Here is a 19448-nt window from a genome sequence, read left to right as displayed (position 1 = left end):
GTTGTGAGTTTGAGCCCCACATTGGGTGTAGAGCTAAAATAAAAATAAATAAATATGCCCACATTTTGTATGTTGGATTAAAACCATCCCTCAACAGCTTACAAAGATTATTTGAGCTATTTTATAATTGGAGCCACTGCTGGACAACTTTCTGTTTTAATAACATCATGATTTATTCAATTATTAGAATATTATACAGTGAAACCTTAGATTGCAAGTAACTTGTTCTGTGAGTGTTCTGCAAGATGAGCAAACATTTGTAATAAATTTTGACTTGATAAACGAGTGGTATCTTGCCATACGAGTAGTACTTGTACATGGTGCCGAATGTCACATGATCACAACTGAGCCAATGGTTCTTAAAATTTGCTTTGATACATGAGTGCTTTGGATTCCAGGAATGTTTCTGGAATGCATTATGAGTGCAAACCAAGGTTTTATTGTATTCTCAGTTTGGTGTTATATAGGCATTTTATTATGATTTAATAAAAATGGAAATGATGGTGAGGAGAAAAAAAATACCGGCCAGAAGGAGACCAAGAGTTAGAAAAGTCTCTTGGGAGGTTCTTGGAGTAGAATCTCTTCCCTGATAGATGGCTTTTATGAAGCACCAGGTTTTCCTTGGGCACAGAAAGCTGAGGGGCAGAATCATGCACAACTCTGATTTTGAAATATCACTTTTGGAACTGAAAAAATCTATCAGCATAGGGGAGCAGTGCAAACAAATCAGATATTTGATAATTGGGGTTGTTACGTACACCATAAACCTATTAGTGGAAGAGAAAGCAGAAACATGAGAGCTGTGTGTCAAACGATACATAAATTTTAGAGGCAGGTGGAAGAGAAAAGAGCATCTAGACAGAGGGAGCATCATTGCAAAGCCAAAAGTAGAGGTTGGGTTAGATTGGGTGGATCTATTTATGAACACTGTATTTTCTTGTTCAAATAATTGGGAATTCTTGGAAGTTTTTGTTCAGAGGAGTAGCATATTGCAATTGGTGTTTGAGTTATATTAATTGGTAGTGGTCTGGAAAAACCTGGGAGAGCGAGAAAGAGTCTAAAGGCAGGCCAGTTAAGACACTTGTAAGGTGCTATGCATATTGCATTGTTTGGAGTGATGGAATTAGAAATGGTGAAGAAGAGACATGTGAAAAAATATTTTATTCCATTAGCATCTATTGAGTATCAGGTATGGTAAGACAATAGGTATGGTGGTAGATATAAAGATTTCTTCCTATAGTATATAGTTTGCATGGTAGTAAAAAACACAAGCAATGTGATAACCTGGGAACATTGTGAGACAAATAATTGATAATTTATGAGTCTATTATATGTTAAATATAATAGAAAAACATCCACTATAGTAAGACAGATACATAGCACTAGCAGGCAATTCGTAAGAAGAGTGCAAAGGGCTAATAAATCAATCCCACCATTTTTGAATGTCTAAGGAGAATGAAAATACCACATATTGGTGGTAATATGGGTAAATGGGCATTTTGATGTGTTGTAATGGGAATGTAAATAGGCACAACTTTGGGACATGAGGTATCACAGCTTACAAAAATGTGTGCACATATTCTATTTCTAATTATTTTGAAGAAACATCATAGATGATAATATGGATTTATATGTAAGAAGGGTACTTACACTGTGGTGCATTTACAATAGTGGAAAATTGGAATAACCTAAATAGCCAACAACAGATGATTAAATTATGGAGCATTTATGTAACACTATGCTTCTATAAAATTGCATTATAGAAAAATAATAATTTACATGGAAAGATTTATATTATTCAAAATAAATCCTTTTTTCTTTCATTCATTCATCTACCCAGTAACAGTATACTTTATTATATTCATAGCTCCTCACCATTCCTTTCCTTTGGGCTTATTTATTGTTAAAGTGTGCCTTTTAGTGGTTCCCTTTTTTTTTTAATTAAAAAAATGTTTTATTTATTTTTGGGAGAGAGATAGAGACAGCATGAGCAGGGGAGGGTCAGAGAGAGGGAGACACAGAATCAGAAGACAGGCTCCAGGCTCTGAGCTAGCTGTCAGCACAGAGCCCGACGTGGGACTCGAACCCACGAACCATGAGATCATGACCTGAGCTGAAGTCGGACACTTAGCCGACTGAGCCACCCAGGCGTCCCAGTAGTTCTTTTTTTTTAAATAAAAGTTTATTTTGAGAGAGAGTGAGTGAGTAGGGGGGGCAGTTTTTTTAAATTCATGCTACTTAGGTCTTATGTACATTTTCAGTTTGAGGTATTGCATCTTGATTCTCAGCATATTCTCTCTCTCTCTTTTTTTTTTTCAGCATATTCTCTTTGAATAATGCATGTTCACCATCTTCTTTATTCTTCCCTTAAAGGATTCCTATTTGTTATTGAGCTTCTCATTTTATCTTTTATGTTTTCCATCTCTTTACTCCTCTGTATTCTTACTGATATCTTCCAGTCAATAATTCTTTCTTCAGCTACATGGTTTACTGTTTAACCTTTTTTTAGGTTTTTATTTTTCAAATTTGTACTTGTTTTTTCAGGTTAGCCTGCTATGATCTCATAGTATTATCTAATTTGTAAAAATATTCTATTCCTTCCTTTATATCTTTGAATGTTTTTAACTGTACCTATTTTAATTTTCTTAAAAAAATCTTTTTAACGTTTATTTTATTTATTTTTAACATTTACTTATTTTTGAGAGACAGAGAGAGACAGTGTGATCAGGGGAGTGGCAGAGAGAGAGAGAGGGAGACACAGAATCTGAAGCAGGCTCCAGGCTCTAAGTTGTCAGTGCAGAGCCTGATGTGGGGCTCGAACCCTTTAACTGCAAGATCATGACCTGAGTTGAAGTCGGATGCTTAACCAACTGAGCCACCCAGGTGCCCCTGATTGATTTTATTTTATTCTCTTTTTCGTATTTTCTTTTCTTTTTTTTTCTTTTCTGTAGTCTCTTAAAGTGAATATACATTACTTTTGTAGAGAGAAAAGTGTTTCCGAATAAAATTTTACTTATTTATTTGTTTTTTAATTTTTTTATTATTATTTTTAAAATTTATATCCAAGTTAGTTAGCATATGGTGCAACAATGATTTCAGGAATAGATTCCTTAATGCCCCTTACCTATTTAGCTCATCCCCCTCTCACAACAGTAACCCTCTGTTCTCCATATTTAAGAGTCTCTTATGTTTTGTTCCCCTCCCTATTTTTATATTATTTTTGCTTTCCTTCCCTTATGTTCATCTATTTTGTATCTTAAAGTCCTCATATGAGTGAAGTCATATATTTGTCTTTGTCTCATTTTGCTTAGTGTAATACTCTCCAGTTCTATCCACATAGTTGCAAATGGCAAGATTTCATTCTTTTTGATTGCTGAATAATATTGCTTTGTGTGTGTGCGCGCATCTTCTTTATCCACTCATCCATCGATGGACATTTGGGCTCTTTCCATACTATGGCTATTGTTGACAGTGCTAAAAACATTGGGGTGTATGTGCCTCTTTGAAACAGCATACCTGTATCCTTTGGATAATACTAATAGTGCAATTACTGGGTTATAGGGTAGTTCTATTTTTAATTTTTTGAGGAATCTCCATACTGTTTTCCAGAGTGCTGCACCAGTTTGCATTCCCATTAGCAGTGCAAAGGAGATCTTCTTTCTCTGCATCCTTTTCAACATCTGTTGTTGCCTGAGTTGTTAATGGTAGCCATTCTGATGGGTGTGAGGTGGTATCTCATTGTGGTTTTGATTTGTGTTTCCCAGATGATGAGTGATGTTGAGCATTGTTTCTTGTGTCTTTTGGCCATCTGGATGTCTTCTTTGGAGAAGTGTCTATTCATGTCTTTTGCCCATTTCTTCACTGGATTATTTGTTTTTTGCGTGTTGAGTTTGATAAGTTCTTTATAGATTTTGGATACTAACCCTTTATCTGATATGTCATTTGCAAATATCTTCCCCCATTCTGTCAGTTGCCTTTTAGTTTTGCTGATCGTTTCCTTCACTATGCAGAAGCTTTTTATTTTGATGAGGTCCCGATAGTTCATTTTTGCTTTTGTTTCCCTTGCCTCTGGAGATGTGTTGAGTAAGAAGTTGCTGTGGTCAAGGTCAAAGAGGTTTTTGCCTGCTTTCTCCTCAAGGATTTAATGGCTTCCTGTCTTACATTTAGGTCTTTCATCCATTCTGAGTTTATTTTTGTGTATGGTGTAAGAAAGTGGTCCAGGTTTATTTTTCTGCATGTTGCTGTCCCGTTTTCCCAGCACCACTTGCTGAAGAGACTGTCTTTATCCCATTGGATATTCTTTCCTGCTTTGTTAAAGATTAGTTGGCCATATTTGTGGGTCCATTTCTGGGTTCTCTGTTGTGTTCCATTGATCTGAGTGTTTCAATGGCAGTACCATACTATTTTAATTACAGCTTTGTAATACAATGTGAAGCCCAGGATTGTGATGCCTCCAGGTTTGGTTTTCTTTTTCAAGATTGCTTTGGCTATTTAGGGTCTCTTCTGGTTCCATACAAGTTTTAGGATTGTTTGTTCTAGCTCTGTGAAGAATGCTGGTGTTATTTTGATAGGGATTGCACTGAATATGTAGATTGCTTTGGGTAGTATTGACATTTTAACAATATTTTTTCTTCCTATCCAGGAACATGGAATATTTTTCCTTTTTTTTTCCCCTGTCTTTTTCGATTTCTTTCATAAGCTTTCTATAGTTTTCAGTGTATAGATTTTTCACCTCTTTGGTTAGATTTATTCCTAGGTGTTTTATGCTTTTTGGTGCAATTATAATGGGATCACTTCCTTGATTTCTCTTTCTGTTGCTTCATTGTTGGTGTATAGGAATACAGCCTATTTCTGTGCATTGATTTTATGTCCTGCATACAATTTTTTTTTATGAATTACTTTGCTGAATTACTGGATCAGTTCTAGAAGTTTTTTGGTGGAATATTTTGGGTTTTCCGTATAGAGTGTCATGTAATCTGCGAAGAGTGAAAGTTTGACCTCCTCCTGGCCAATTTGGATGCCTTTTATTTCTTTGTGTTGTTTGATTGTTGAGGCTAAGACTTCCAATACTGTGTTGAATAACAGTGGCGAGAATGGACATCCTTGTCTTGTTCCCCACCTTAAGGGGAAAGCTCTCAGTTTTCCCCCACTGAGGATGAATTAAATTTTTTTTTAAGTTTATTAATTTTGAAGAGAGAGAGAGAAAGCATGAGCGGGGGAGGGGCAGAGAGAGGAGGAGAGCAAGAATCCCAAGCAGGCTCTGTGCTTCCACTGCACTGCCCAAGGTGAGGCTTGATCTCATGAACTGTGAAATTATGACTTGAGTTGAAATCAAGAGTTAGTTGCTGAACCAATTGAGCCACCCAGGTGCCCCTAAAATAAAATATTTCTTAAAAAACAAGTCATTCATGTTCAGAATTAAGTTGAGTATGTATTTAGAATAAATTATAACATTACCTAATTGTTGACTTTTAAAAATAATAGAAACTGATTAAAAACATTCTTAAATATTTCCCTTTTAGGTTTTTCCATGTGAGTGGGGAAGACAGTCGCTGCAAGTAGAAGTGACATAACATTTTTTCTAGAATGTCTGAAGATGAAGAAAAAGTGAAATTACGCCGTCTTGAACCAGCTATCCAGAAATTCATTAAGATAGTAATCCCAACAGACCTGGAGAGGCTAAGAAAGCACCAGATAAATATTGAGAAGGTGAGTTTTTTCATTTTCTACATATTCTGATTTATACTTACGCATTTCATCTAAATTTATAATTTAGATAAGAGGCTTTGCTAAAATATCCATCTCCTATTGATTTAACAACGTTCATTTTTTCATTTGGGTTTTTGTTTTACAAATATACCTCTCGTTTTCTTCCTGTTTTAGGGAGGGGTATTAGAATAGAAACTATGCCTTTTAAGTTGTACATGCTGACATATTAGGTAGTTAATAATTAAAATACAAATTGTTTGATAGTACACCATAATGTAGAGGTAGTGAACTTTGGCTGCAGGGCCTGCCTTAATTTCATTCACCCCATGGCAAGTTTTTTGAACTTTGGTGTCTATCATTAACTCCTAGCCTCTTTAGGTGCATGTATAATAAAGAGATAAATCATTGTGTGATATCAGGGAATTTCCCAAATTGACTTCTTCCCGTTGAGGAAAGCCCCAAATTAAGAAATACCACCTAGAGATTGGTTTAGGAAATATGTAGAGGGAAGCACTAGTCTCAGGGACTGGACTGGTCAGTGTCTGGTAGACTAGTTGGGGCATTCATGGGAGCATCAGGTCTACTGAGTACTGAGCATTGATGTGGCAGTTTATATTGATTCATTTGCTATAGGACAGATCAGTGGAATTTGCTCCTTAAAAAAGATCTCGCCCAGTATAAATTTTTTCAGTTTTAATTTAATTTTTTAATTTATCTTTTTAATTTATTTCCTAATGTTTATTTTTGAGAGAGAGACAGAGACAGAGACAGAGCATGAGTGGGAGGGGTAGAGGGAGAGAAAGACACAGAATCTGAAGCAGGCTCCAGGCTCTGAGCTGTCAGCACAGAGTCCACACGGGGCTCAAACTCAAACGTTAGGATGATGACCTGCACCAAAGTTGGATGCTTAACTGACTGAGCCATCCGGGCGTCCTTAATTTAATTTAAATTCTTTTTGAATGTTTATTTTTGAGAGAGAGAGGGAGGGAGGAGCAGAGAAAGAAGGGGACAGAGGATCTGAAGCGGGTCCTCTGCTGACAGCACAAAGCCCAATATAGGGCTTGAACTCGTGAACTGTGAAATGATGACCTGAGCCAAAGTCTGTAGTTCAACTGACTGAGCCACCCAGGCGCCCCTCCCCCATTATACATTTTAAGCTATGTGGCCCTCTGTTAATTTTTGTGGTGGGGGGTGGGGTGGAAGTGGTCATTAAGCCTTTCGGTGTAAACAATATTTACACCCTCATCTCAGTTCGTTATACAGCTAAGAAGAGCGTCAGCTTTTTCCCCCATAGATACTGCTGTCTTCCTAGTATTTAAGTCTTTTTAAAAATTATAGAAAATAAAAATAAATAAATAAAAATTATGGAAAATAACTGCCAAGAATATTAAGATGAAAATTTCAATACAAATATGAAGCTCTCTACTAGAATTCTGTCATCTCTTAATTTCTTTATCCGTAAATAGTAAGTACTGTGACTTTTTAGGGTGGAGGAGTTTTCTGGTAAACTGGTTATTCTTGTTATGAGCAGAAACAAATTACAGGGTTCCATGCTTTCATTAATGAGGAGGGCTCATTCTTCTAGCACCTTAACAGTATAGAAGTAGGGTTGTTTACTTTTGATTGATCATACCTGGGTGGGAGGTTGATAAGGTGTGTTTTAAAGTCCTGAGCTCATATCAAAGTGTTCAGTTGCAAAGATGACAGGAATTTACCAGATAAGTTGATTCTGAAAGGCAGAATAGGTGGACTATGGTCGGTCTATTAAGAGCATGTCTTTCCTTTATTGTCCTATATTACCTTTGAGATTTGGCATATCTTACATTTCCCTTTTTTTATACTTACTGTATATGAAAGTGCCTACCGTCATACCATCAGATCCTAGCCACATGTACTACCCAGGAAGTCATCAATGGAAAAGCCAGAACCCTGGGAACAAGGGAAGTGGGGATAGGAAAGGATTTATTATTGATTTGATTAGCTGTGCCAGACTTCCTAAGAAAATTATTCCAGAGGTATATTGATCTTGGTCTACCATAACATTTTTCCTTTAGCATTTTGTGAAATCTTTACTTAATGTGAAAGTTTTAGAGATGTCAGAATAATTATGATTTACAATGTAGGGGATATCTGAAGCTACGTAAACTCATACTGATCTATGTGTTAATCTATATTCTTCACTTGATCTTAGCCAAAAGGCCGAGAAGCTATCTATATTCTTGATCATAATACTGTCTCTAGGATTTCTAGTTTTGCATGAAAGTGAGTGAGTGTGTGTGTGTGTGTGTGTGTGTGCGCGCGCATGACTAAATAGCATATTTTAATAGTTTATGGTAATGTAAAAACATTTAAAAGCTGCAGTGTTCACTGTGGACAAAAGAGTTAAGAGCTAAGTTGGACTCCAGGTGTGTGACAGTGCCTTATTTTAAAAAAGGCATATTCTTCCTGGGGGAAGGGTGTAGAAAGATCACATATTTATTATGTTAGCCATCCGTCATCCAGTATGAATTTAAAAGAAGAAAGTCACACTGAAGGGAAATTGAAGGTCAGCCTTAGTGGAGTGATTCTGCAGCACCCAAAAACAATGGGTGCAGTGTGCCCTGGGCACCTGGGATGCTATGCATAGGTCCTTCAGCACTACATTCTCTTACACATGGGAGATGGGAGTAGATTGTGATGCTGAAGTCTGAAGTGTTAGCATCCAGCTTTCTTGGCTAACGTAAGATAGACTTAAGCACAGTTAATGGAAACAGCATGATTATATACTTGGAACATAATTTTCTTTGTTTCATGTTGGAGGATTGGGAGAAAACTGAACTGTATAGCATGTACTGTGTTAGTATATGGTTAAAGTACAAGTGGAAGAAAGTCCCCAAATAGCGTATCAAATCAGATAGGTGTTTTTTGTTTCTGCTTTTATTTTTAACCTCTCACAGTTAGGGAGCACTCCAGGGCTGCACTGGGAGCCCAGCAGTCATTACAGACTCAGGGCTCTTTTATCTTGCTCTCTGATCCTCAGCTTGTTTCTATCTTCCATGTAAAACAGCAGCTCTAGCTTCAGCTATTACATCCACATTCCAGCTAAGATGAAATAATGAGAATCATATTGATACTATGTTCTTTTTACTGTCAGTTCTCTCTCTTTTTCTTTTAAAGAGAATCCTCCTCTTCTTGTTTCATGGATGCAGTATCATCCATGGTGGCATTATTATTATTATTTAAGTTCTTATCTGTCTCTTTGTCTGTTTTCCCTGAGTTTCTTTATTCTTTCTTCCTTTTTAAATTTATTTCTTGCCCCCCCCCACAACTTGCTTTCTCCCTCCCTTTCTTCTTTGTGTCAGCCTGCAATATTATGGGCTTTCCTTGGCTAGCTGTTGATATTTAAGAGTGCTGATTGGAAGGTGTTTGTGTGTGTAGCAGGGTGTAGGAGGGGTCACATAACTTGGAGGGGGAGCAAGGGAAAGATCAGTGTTAATGGGGAACTAGCAGGCACTCTTCTAGAGTGTGGCCTTCTGTGGTGATCGGGGCAGTGTAGTTGCTTGGGCCTCCAGAGAGGGTAGCTGGTAGACTACCTGTTCCTTCCATAAACTTTCAACCAGTCCGCCTGCCCTACCATACATATCCTCCTGGCTACCTGGTAGCTGGTATCTCTGGTTAGCGTCTTCCGGGAGTAGTGGTGTGCCATGTTGGCTTGTCACTCACTGCTTCTCCCACACCATTCATCCCTTCTGCAGCCTCATGTTTCAGCTTTCTCAGGTCTTCTGTGTCTGCCACATGCCTGTAATCTTCAATTTTCTCAAATTTGGTTAAAAGTTTATGTCAACTGATATCTTCTGTTGTAGTCTCATTATTCTTGTGAATGTATACCTTTTAAAGTTCTTTATTGTCATTTTAGTTGGGTTTTAGAAAAGAGCAGAGATAAATGCTTGTGCTCAATCTTCCAGGTTTAAAGAGGAGGGAAATTATTAATTATAAGAAATAAATATAAGGTTTTCATAAGCATTGGTGTTTATTATTTCTTTTATTGTTAGCCCTGAAAAGTTCATAAAAAATTAGCTTTCTAATCCTCAGGAAGTTTTTAGTCCAGTTAAGAAAATAAATTAGGAACTATTCAGAGAGTAATAGGTGACATATAATTAAGTGTGAAAATGAGTGGCTTGAACTGCTCTGATGGTATGAAGCGCAAACTATATGGTGCATGATCAAACATAATCAGTCTCATTGATTTGTTATTTGTTGATTTGTTTTTATTTGTTTTCAACTTGGTGATTACAACAAAACCTTTTTCCATTTCTCTTTTTAATCTGAAAACGTGTATTTCTGTCCTTTAATCACTTCCCCCTCCCCCCTGCTTTTTTCCTTTTTTTTTTTTTTTAATTTTTTTATTTATTTCTAGGAGAGAGATAGAGAGACAGCGTGAGCAGGGGAGGGTCAGAGAGAGAGGGAGTCACAGACTGAAACAGGCTCCAGGCTCTGAGCTGGCAGTCAGCACAGAGCCCGACGTGGGGCTTGAACCCACAAACCGCGAGATCATGACCTAAGCGAAAGTCGGACGCTCAACTGACTAAGCCACCCAGGCGCCCCTTTTTTTTTTTTTAAATTTTTAATGGTCATTTTCACGAAAGAGACAGAACACGAGCAGGGGAGTGGCAGAGACAGAGAGGGAGACACGGAATCTGAAACAGGAGCTAGGCTCTGAGCTGTCAGCACAGAGCCCAACGCGGGGCTCGAACTTGGGAACAGTGAGATCATGACCTGAGCTGAGGTCGGACACTTAACCAACTAAGCCACCCAGGTGCCCCTTTCCTTCCTGACAGAACCTTGATTCAATTTGCCTTCCTGTGCTTCAGAGTAGGATATCCTCAGCACAGGTGGTGAATAATAATGTTTCTAATGGTAGTAATTACATTCTTGTCAGAGAGTGGCTAGCACTGAATCCTGTGGTTGTGGCTAATGAGACTTGAGAGAAAGCCTGTTTGGGATATGGAAACTTCTGGAAAAGGTTTTCCTACTGGCAGGAAGATACACATGAGAGGAAACAGTTCTGCTTCTACTAGTCTTGTGTCTGCCTGTTGTATCTGGAACAATAACTAGTAAGGACAAGTCTGAGGACAAAAACTTTCTATTGAAAGTGGTAAAGAAAGATAGAACTTAGGCAGTTGAGCTTATAAGCTTCTGAACTAAACTACCTTCTAGGCTGCTTCTGATGTGAGATAATAAATGTCCTTATTAAAGCCATTTAAAAAATTTGAGTTTCCTGTTATTTGCAACCAAATGTGTCCTAATTGCTTCAAGTTTTAGAATTGCTTTAACCTGTCTTTCTAATGCTGCTGTGCAGATAGACAATATTTTGTAAAAACAGGACAGTTCAGAAACGCTTGTCAATAGTCCTAACAACTAAATTTTGAAAGATTTACTTCTTGTAATTCTTTTTTCACACATACTAAATCACTAAGCTTTTCCTCTTAAGATTTGGAATAATAGATTTTAATAATGTAACGTAAGGTATAGCTTACCTTAGATAACTTACAGCGAGTAATAGGAAATCCAAACTATCTTATTCCTTGTTTTTCTTAGAATATTATTGGGGCATCTGGGTGGCTCAGTCAGCTAAGCATCTGACTTCGGCTCAGGTCATGATCTCATGGTTCGTGGGCTTGAGCCCCGTGTCAGACTCTGTGCTGACAGCTCAGGGCCTGGAGCCTACTTCAGATTCTATGTCTCCCTCTCTCTGCCCCATCCCCACTCACATTCTGTCTCTGTCTCTCAACAATGAATAAAAATGTTAAAATTTTTTTTTAAAAATTAAAAAGTTTTATTGTTATAAGAAATAAGGTCATCTTGTTCAACCACCACCTGAGACACTAATCTCTTCTACAGCTTGCTTGACAAGTGATCAAATGATGATAATGCATTAGGAAATTCACATTCCTGGGAGATGGCCTTTGTGCTTTATTGGGGGAGTGTTATTTTGATATTTGGTAGGCACAATGAATCATTTTTACCTACACTATGGGGTAGGTATCAGTATTTATTTTCATTACATGAGTAATATTTGGTTTATGGCTTTCAGTCACTGGGCTGTCTGCTAACATCATGTAGCTTTTCTGTTACAGTGTTTGCTATTTTCTGTGTAGGCAATTATGTCATCTGTGAAGACAAACTATTTATTTCTTCCTTCCCTGTCTGTGTACTTCCTTCCTGCACTGGCTGCCTCTGGTGTGATATTGAATAGGAGTGGTAAGATCAGCCCTCCTTATTTTGTTCTCAGTATTAAGGAATGGCCTTTCACCACTAAGCATGAGGGTTTATATAGATGTCTCTATCAGGTTGAGGACAATAACTTCTATTTTTAGTTTGGTGAGAGTTTTTATAATGAATAGACATTTGTCAAAAGGTTGTCTTTACATCTACCATCTTGCTATTTTTGTCTATTTGCCCCATCTGTTCTTTGTCCCCTTTTTCTTCTTTTATTCCCTTTTGGATTAATTGCATGTTTTTTTTAGAAATTCCATTTTTCTCTTTTGTTGGCTTATTAGTTATACCTCTTTGTTTTTATCTGATTTTTAGTGCTTGCTTTATAATTCAGAGTATTCATTTTTAACTTTTCACAGTCTACCTTCAATTAGTTATATATAAATCACTTCATGTATATTATAAGAATCTTATAACAATATACTTCTATTTTATCTCTCAGGGTCTTTATAGCATTATTGTCATATATTTTGCTTCTATGTTATTATCCCCCCAATACATTGTTATTTTTTTTTTAAACAGAGTTACCTTCCAAAGAGATTTTAGAAATAAGAAAAACATGTTTAATATTTACCTATATATTTACCATTTTCAGTGCTCTTCATTACTTTATGTAGAGCGAGGTTTCTCTCTGGTATCATTTTTTCATCAGCCCGAAGGACCTCCTTTTTATTGTAGTACAGGTCAGCTAATGATGAACATTGTCAGCGTTTTTATATTGGAAAAAAATATTTATTTTGCCTTTTTTTTTTTTTTTGCTTTATTTTCGAGAAAAAGATACAGAGAGTGGGTGGAAGAGGGACAGAGAGAGAGAGAGAGAGAGAGACAGCTGTCAGCATAGTGCCCGATGTGGGGCTCAAACCCATGAACTGTGAGATCATGACCTGAGCCAAAGTCGGATGCTCAACCAACTGAGGCACCCAAATGCCCTCTATTTTGCTTTCATTTAAAAAAAAAAAAATTCTCTGGGTACAGAATTCCAGGTTGAGTTTTAGATTGTTTTCAAGATGTTGCTCCATTGTCTTCTGGCTTGCATTGTTTCTCACAAGAAGTCTTCTGTCATTCTTGTTTTTAAAGTTCATTTGTGTGGGGCGCCTGGGTGGCTTAGTCGGTTAAGCGTCCGACTTTCGCTTAGGTCATGATCTCGCGGTTCGTGGGTTCGAGCCCCACGTCGGGCTCTGTGCTGACTGCCAGCTCAGAGCCTGGAGCCTATTTCAGAGTCTGTGTCTCCCTCTCTCTGACCCTCCCCTGTTCACGCTGTCTCTCTCTCTCTCCTAGAAATAAATAAAAATATTTAAAAAAAAATAATAAAGTTCATTTGTGCTTTATGTGCCTTTTTTCCTTGGGCTACTTTTATGATTTTTCTATCATTTATTTTAAATTTTATTATGTGCTTTAGTGTAGTTTTCTTCACTTTTCGTATTTTTGGTATTTCTTGAGTTTCTCAAATCTATGGATTTATAGTTTTTATCAAGTTTTAAAAAGCTTTGGTCATTCATTTTTCAAATATTTTTTGTGTCATCTCTTCTCTCTTGGGAGTACAATTACATATTACTATGTTGCTTTCAGTTGGCCCAAGACCTACTGATGCCCTTGTTCATTTATTGTTCATCTTTTTTCTTCCTGTGTTTTATTTTGGAGTGTTTGTGTTGCTAATCTTTTTTTTCTTATTTTTTGCATTGTCTTATCTGCTGTTAATCCCATCCACTGCATTTTTCATTTCAGATGACTTTTTTAATTGTAGGAATTAAATTTTTAAAAATATTTTCTTCTACTTTCTTGAACACAGGGACTACATAACTTTCTTTTTAGTTACGTATATGTATTACTTAACATTTTAAATTTTTATTGACATACAATGTTATATTAGTTTCAGGTATACTACATATTGATTTGACAGTTTGTATGTTACTCAACACTTACCATAAGTGTAGTTACCATATGTCACCATACACTGTTGTTATAATATTATTATAATAGTATTGACTATATTCCCTATGCTGTGCTTTTCATCCCTATATTTATAAGTGGGAGTTTGTACCTCTTAATCCTCCTCACCTATTTTGCCCATTACCCCACCCCCTCTCTTCTGGCAACCACCAGTTTGTTCTCTGTATTTATGAGTTTGTTTCTGCAGTTACTTTAATTGCCTATTATTCATGGTAAATATCTTAACTCATTGCTTACTGGATATATGTTTTAGTAAAGGCTTGAGAGAATAATGTGGGAAGGTTTTGTTGTTTTGTCCTAGAAACCCAATGTCTCACCTTAACTGTGTGTCTTGGAGGTTAACAGTGCCACACTTGCACCATGGAAGTGTTTCATGATATAGTGGGTGGAAAATATTAGCCAAAAAGTAGGAGTAGGCTTAGAGAGAAAAAACAGTGATAGCCACCTGGAACGTTACAAGGGATTCCTCTGGTGTGAGAGTATTCTGCCGCCCAAGCCCACATTTTTCTTTTGGCTCTGGAAGCAGTGTTGCTTTCTCTCAGTTTCCCCTCTCTCTTCTCATAAAGTATTATTATAATGAATTTTTTACGCAGTCATGAATATTTCGTATATATGAATAGATACACCCTAAACTATACAATTTTAAAACTGAAATAAATTTAGTGATGACTTAATTCGACCTGCTCTTTTTATAGAATAGTGAACTGAGGTCCAACTTAATGATTTGCCCAAGTTCACAAACCTCACACAACTAGTCATTCTTTTGTTTTCAATATTCATTTATTTATTTTGAGAGAAAAGAGATCGAGCATGTGCACACAAGGTAGCCACAGAGAGAGAGGGAGAGAGAGTCCCAAGCAGACTCCATGCTGTCAGTGCAGAGCCCAATGTGGGGCTTGATTTCATGAATCATGTGATCATGACTTGAGCTGAAATCAAGAATCTGACACTTAACTGACTGAGCCACGCAAGTACCCCATCGTTATCTATTTTTTTAATTCAAGTGTGATTAACCTCCAGTGTTACATTAGTTTCAGTGGTACAATAAAATGATTCAACAATTCTGTACATTACTCAGTGTTCATCGCAAGAAATGTACTCTTAATCCTCTTCACCTGTTTCACCCATCCTCTGGAAACCACCAGTTTGTTCTCCATATTTAAAGTTCTTTATTTTTGTTTCTGTTTTTCTTTGTTAGTTTGTTTTGTTTCTTAAATTCCACATGAGTGATACCATATGGTATTTGTCTTTCTCTGACTGACTTATTTCACTTGGCATTATACCCTCTAGATCCATCCATGTTGTTGCTACTGGCAAGATTTTATTTTTATGGCTGAGTAATATTCCACTGTGTATATACCACATCTTCTTTAATATTCCACTGTGTATTTACCACATCTTCTTTATTCATTTATTAATATCATAATTTCTAATATCCTTGTTTATTAATTTCATTATCTCTATCATATGAGTCTGTTTCTGTTGATCCATTTTTCTTGCTTTTTTGTATGCATGGTAATTGTTTACTGGATGGTGGACATGATGAACTTTACCTTGTTGGATATGGAACATTTTAAACTTTAAGTATTTTTGAGCTTTAAGATGTGTGAGACACTTGTGGGGATGAACACTCGGTATTATATGGAAACCAACTTGACAATAAACTATTTTAAAGAAAAAATATGTGTGAGACACATTTAAGTTATTTTGGGGGCAGTTTGATCCTTTTAAGTCATTCTTTAAAGCTTTATGAAGGATTAAAGTATCCTTTCTTCCAGGGTTAAATTTTCCCCATAAAGGGCCACATTTGGCAGTATCCTACCTGGTGTGCAGTATATTGCAAGGTTTTTCCACTCCACTCTGACTTGGGGGTCACATGCACTGCTTCTGGCTGAGTGAGCTCTAGAAATTAGCCCATCAAAGGAAAAGGAAACTTTCAGTGGTTCTTTTTCTGACCTCAGGTAGTTGTCCTTGTGTGAATGTACTGATTTATAATTGGCTGAAGACTCAAAAGGAGAACCTGCTGATCTCTGGAGCTGTCTCTCTCTCAGGGTAGTCATCTTCTCCCTGCAGTCAGCTGTCTCTTCACATGTAGTTCTCTCCTCTCTGATACTTTGGTCCACGAATTCTAGCAGCCATGACCTCCAAAAAGTCTTAACTCTGTTTTCTTAACATTAATTTTTCTTAAAATATCATGAAAGATTAGTGTTGAGTAATAAATTTAAAAGTGGCTTATCTTCAGGGGCACCTGGGTGGCTTAGTTGGCTCAAGTCATTGTCTCAACCCTAGTGAGTTCAAGCCCCGCATTGGGCTCTGTGCTGACAGCTCAGAGCCTGGAGCCTGCTTCGGATTCTGTGTCTCCCTCTCTCTTTGCCCCTCCCTTGCTTGCACTCTGTCTCTGAAAAATAAACATTTTTTAAAAAATAATAAAATAAATAAAAGTGGCCTATTTTCAAAAATGTATTTTTGGCTTCTTTTTTTTCTAAGTTTATTTTTGAAAGAGAGACAGTGTGAGTCATTGGGGAAGGGGAGAGAGAGAGAGAGAGAGACAAAGAGGAAGAGGGAGAGAGAGGATCCCAAGTAGGCTCTGTGCTGCCATCACAGAGCTTGATGTGAAGCTCAAACTCACGAAACCATGAGATCATGACCTGAGTTGAAACCAGGAGTTGGACGCTTAACCAACTGAGCCAGCCACCCAGGTGCCCCTATGTTTGGCTTCTACTCTCATCTTTTCACTGATATAATAACACTATCTAAAAGAGCCTCCAATACAAATTCAAAGTTTTAAAACCTGGGGAAATCTGATGGTGTCAGTTTAATTTTTCTTATAAAAGAAAGAAGTTTGATAGTAGTTTTAAAATTGTTTGGTAAATATATTCTCTACATTATTTTTAAGCTTAGTAGTCATTGTTTAGTTCTTAGATGATGTAAAAAAAATTTAGAAGTGTCTAAAGAGCTTTTTGTTGCATTATTCAGTACTAAATTTAAACAATATGCAGAATAAGGAATATAAAAATGCCCTAGAAATGTTTTTAGTGCTCTCTTGTAATCTGCTATACCTTTCATGCATATATGGGGTGTTTACATGTTTCTGTCCTTTCAACATATTTTAGGTTGATTTTTCTCTTTTGGTATGTAGTATGCCATAAATATGCTTGAGGTCATTATCCACAACTGCTAACATATTAATTATTTGGATTTTTTAATTTTAACCAAATATAATATGTGATGTTTGATGTTGATATTTATATCCTATATAAGTATTGTGCTGTAATGTTATCACATTTTGCTGTAGTTTCTGTCAGATGAAAAATTTTCCATTATCCTACTCAGAAAGTTTCTTGGATGAAACTCTGAAAGCTAAACATTGCCTTGGTAAAAACTGAAGCATGTGTACTATACCTTCATTCTCATTTTTGTATACTTTCTAGTCTGCACTATCAATGTTACTTTTTCTCAAAGTCATATTTTAGTTTTTAATACTTGACACTATCATTGACAAACTTTTAAAATTATTCATGAATAGTAAGACTATCTTATGAACACTCTTAATCTTATTTTTCACACTTTTACATTCTCATTATTGCAAGACAAAGAATTTGCAAGACAAAGTACACCATTTCTTTCAGTAAAACGAATTATATCTAGAGATTTTTATTTGTTTTGCCATTTGCCAGAATTTTGTGTGTAATGTTTTTGAAAATTTCCTACTCATATTGTCAATGAACCATTAACTGCCACTATTAAGTCAGTAACTTTTAGCTAGTATGTTAAAGTTCAGGTAGGTGAGTGGGGATTTTTGTGATAACTGGAAATAACCAGTATAGTGACTAATAAAACATTCAGTACCTCTCCTCTCTTTTGTGTAGTATCAAAGGTGCCGAGTCTGGGATAAGTTGCATGAAGAGCACATCAATGCAGGCCGTACAGTTCAGGTAAGTCTATTACATTGTTCTTAGTAAATCAATATGAAAAAGAGTCTTAAGAAGATTTTGCTAAAATAAATACCTTTGTGGCTGAATCCTTTTATGTGTATTTGTAATTCTCTAAGGGTGCATTTTTAGGAGTCACTGAATCAAATGTCATACATATTTTTAAGATTTTGATTCATAATACCAAAATTTCCTCCAGAAACGAGGTATCAGCTTACACTCAAAATCAACACATTTCCCAAAAATCTTACAAAAATAAGTATTATCAGTTTCTCAAAATTAGGTTAAAATAATGTTGCTTTTGTTGTTCTGATCTGGAGTTTTTCTTTTATTGCTTTGAATGGTGAAAGTTTTTTTCATATATACCTTGGATAGTAATATTTCTTTCATAAATTGCCTGTTCATGTCCCCTGCATACATTGTGTTGTCTTTAATATATCTTAAAATTATTAAAAGCTCTAACAAAAGACAACAGAGGCACCTGGGTGGCTCAGTTGGTTAAGTATATCACTCTTGATTTTGGCTTAGGTCATGATCTCACAGTTTGTGAGTTTGAGCCCTGCTTTGGGCTCTGCACTGATAGCACAGAACCTGTTTGGGATTCTCTCTCCCTCTCTCTCTCAGCTCCTCCCCTCGTACATGTGTGCTTGCTTGCTCTCTGTCCCTCTCTCTCACTCTCAATAAATAAATAAACTTAAACATTTTTAAAGAACTTTAAAGATATACTGTTACAGTAACACAGTGTTGCAATTATTCTTTGTAGTTACTGTCTTTTTAATAAATACATATTAATTATTTTAAATTAATTTTTAGAATCCTATATTTACATAGTTAAAAGTGAAATATAATTAAAAGTTTTACCTTACCCTTCTCCATCTCTATGTCCTGTTTGAAAGAAACCACTTTTAATCCTTTTGGTCATTTTCCCTGGTATTTAACTCTATTTCTTAATATAATGTGAGAATAATATTTCTTAATTAATCAGGGTCAGAAATCACCTCTTGTTGCCATCCTGTGTAGAGATCTAGCTTTCTACCCTGCTTTTGTACTTTATCCCTATACAAATACATATATTATGATTTTTGGTTAAATTATAAATCAGTATTTTAGTATTTTGATTATAAAAATACTGTTTTCTTCTAAGCCAAATAGTGAAATACAGTCTTTGCTTTTCTTGAACTTAATTGTTGTCTCTCTTTTTTTCTTATTTTTTATTTCCTGGCTTTCTGTGTGTTTGTAGTTAATTTTTTTCTAAATGCTCCACATCTTTGCTACATGCTATCAGTAATAATTTTCATATGCCGAAATATACTACTTCCATTCTTTATCCTGAAAACCCCCTCCTGAAGCCCTCTCCGAGTTCCAGTCTGGACCTAACTTTCTAGGCTTGGACAGCTGCTGTCCTGGGACTTCCTTCAGCTGCTGTGTCGGGTTCCTGTCTTCCTGGGTATCATGTCTGTCTGATTTTTGGTTTACTCCATTGTTTTGTTGGAGTACATCTCTCAGTAGCTCTCAAATAAGGGTACCGTGGAGGTAAATTTTTAAGTTGTTATGATTCAAAAAATACCCTTTTCTTCCCTCACATGTGATTGCTAATTTCAG

The 19448-nt window shown here is 36.3% G+C and overlaps 1 protein-coding gene across 1 annotated transcript in view; it reads left to right on the top strand.

The window, feature by feature from the left end:
* Positions 1–5526: 5526 nt before the first annotated feature.
* The window catches only part of STX17 (syntaxin 17), a 53115-nt gene continuing 39193 nt past the window's right edge, over positions 5527–19448 (top strand). The window contains exons 1-2 of the mRNA XM_077756053.1: positions 5527–5709; positions 17784–17849. Of these exons, the coding sequence (XP_077612179.1) occupies positions 5587–5709; positions 17784–17849 (189 nt within the window). The 5' untranslated portion in view covers positions 5527–5586. The remainder of the gene's footprint in view (positions 5710–17783; positions 17850–19448) is intronic.

Source organism: Crocuta crocuta, unplaced genomic scaffold (genome assembly GCF_008692635.1).
Source record: "Crocuta crocuta isolate KB4526 unplaced genomic scaffold, BGI_CrCroc_1.0 scaffold431, whole genome shotgun sequence".
NCBI lineage: Eukaryota > Metazoa > Chordata > Mammalia > Carnivora > Hyaenidae > Crocuta > Crocuta crocuta.
Note: the sequence above shows the minus strand (reverse complement) of the source record. Positions and strands in the feature narration are given on the sequence as shown.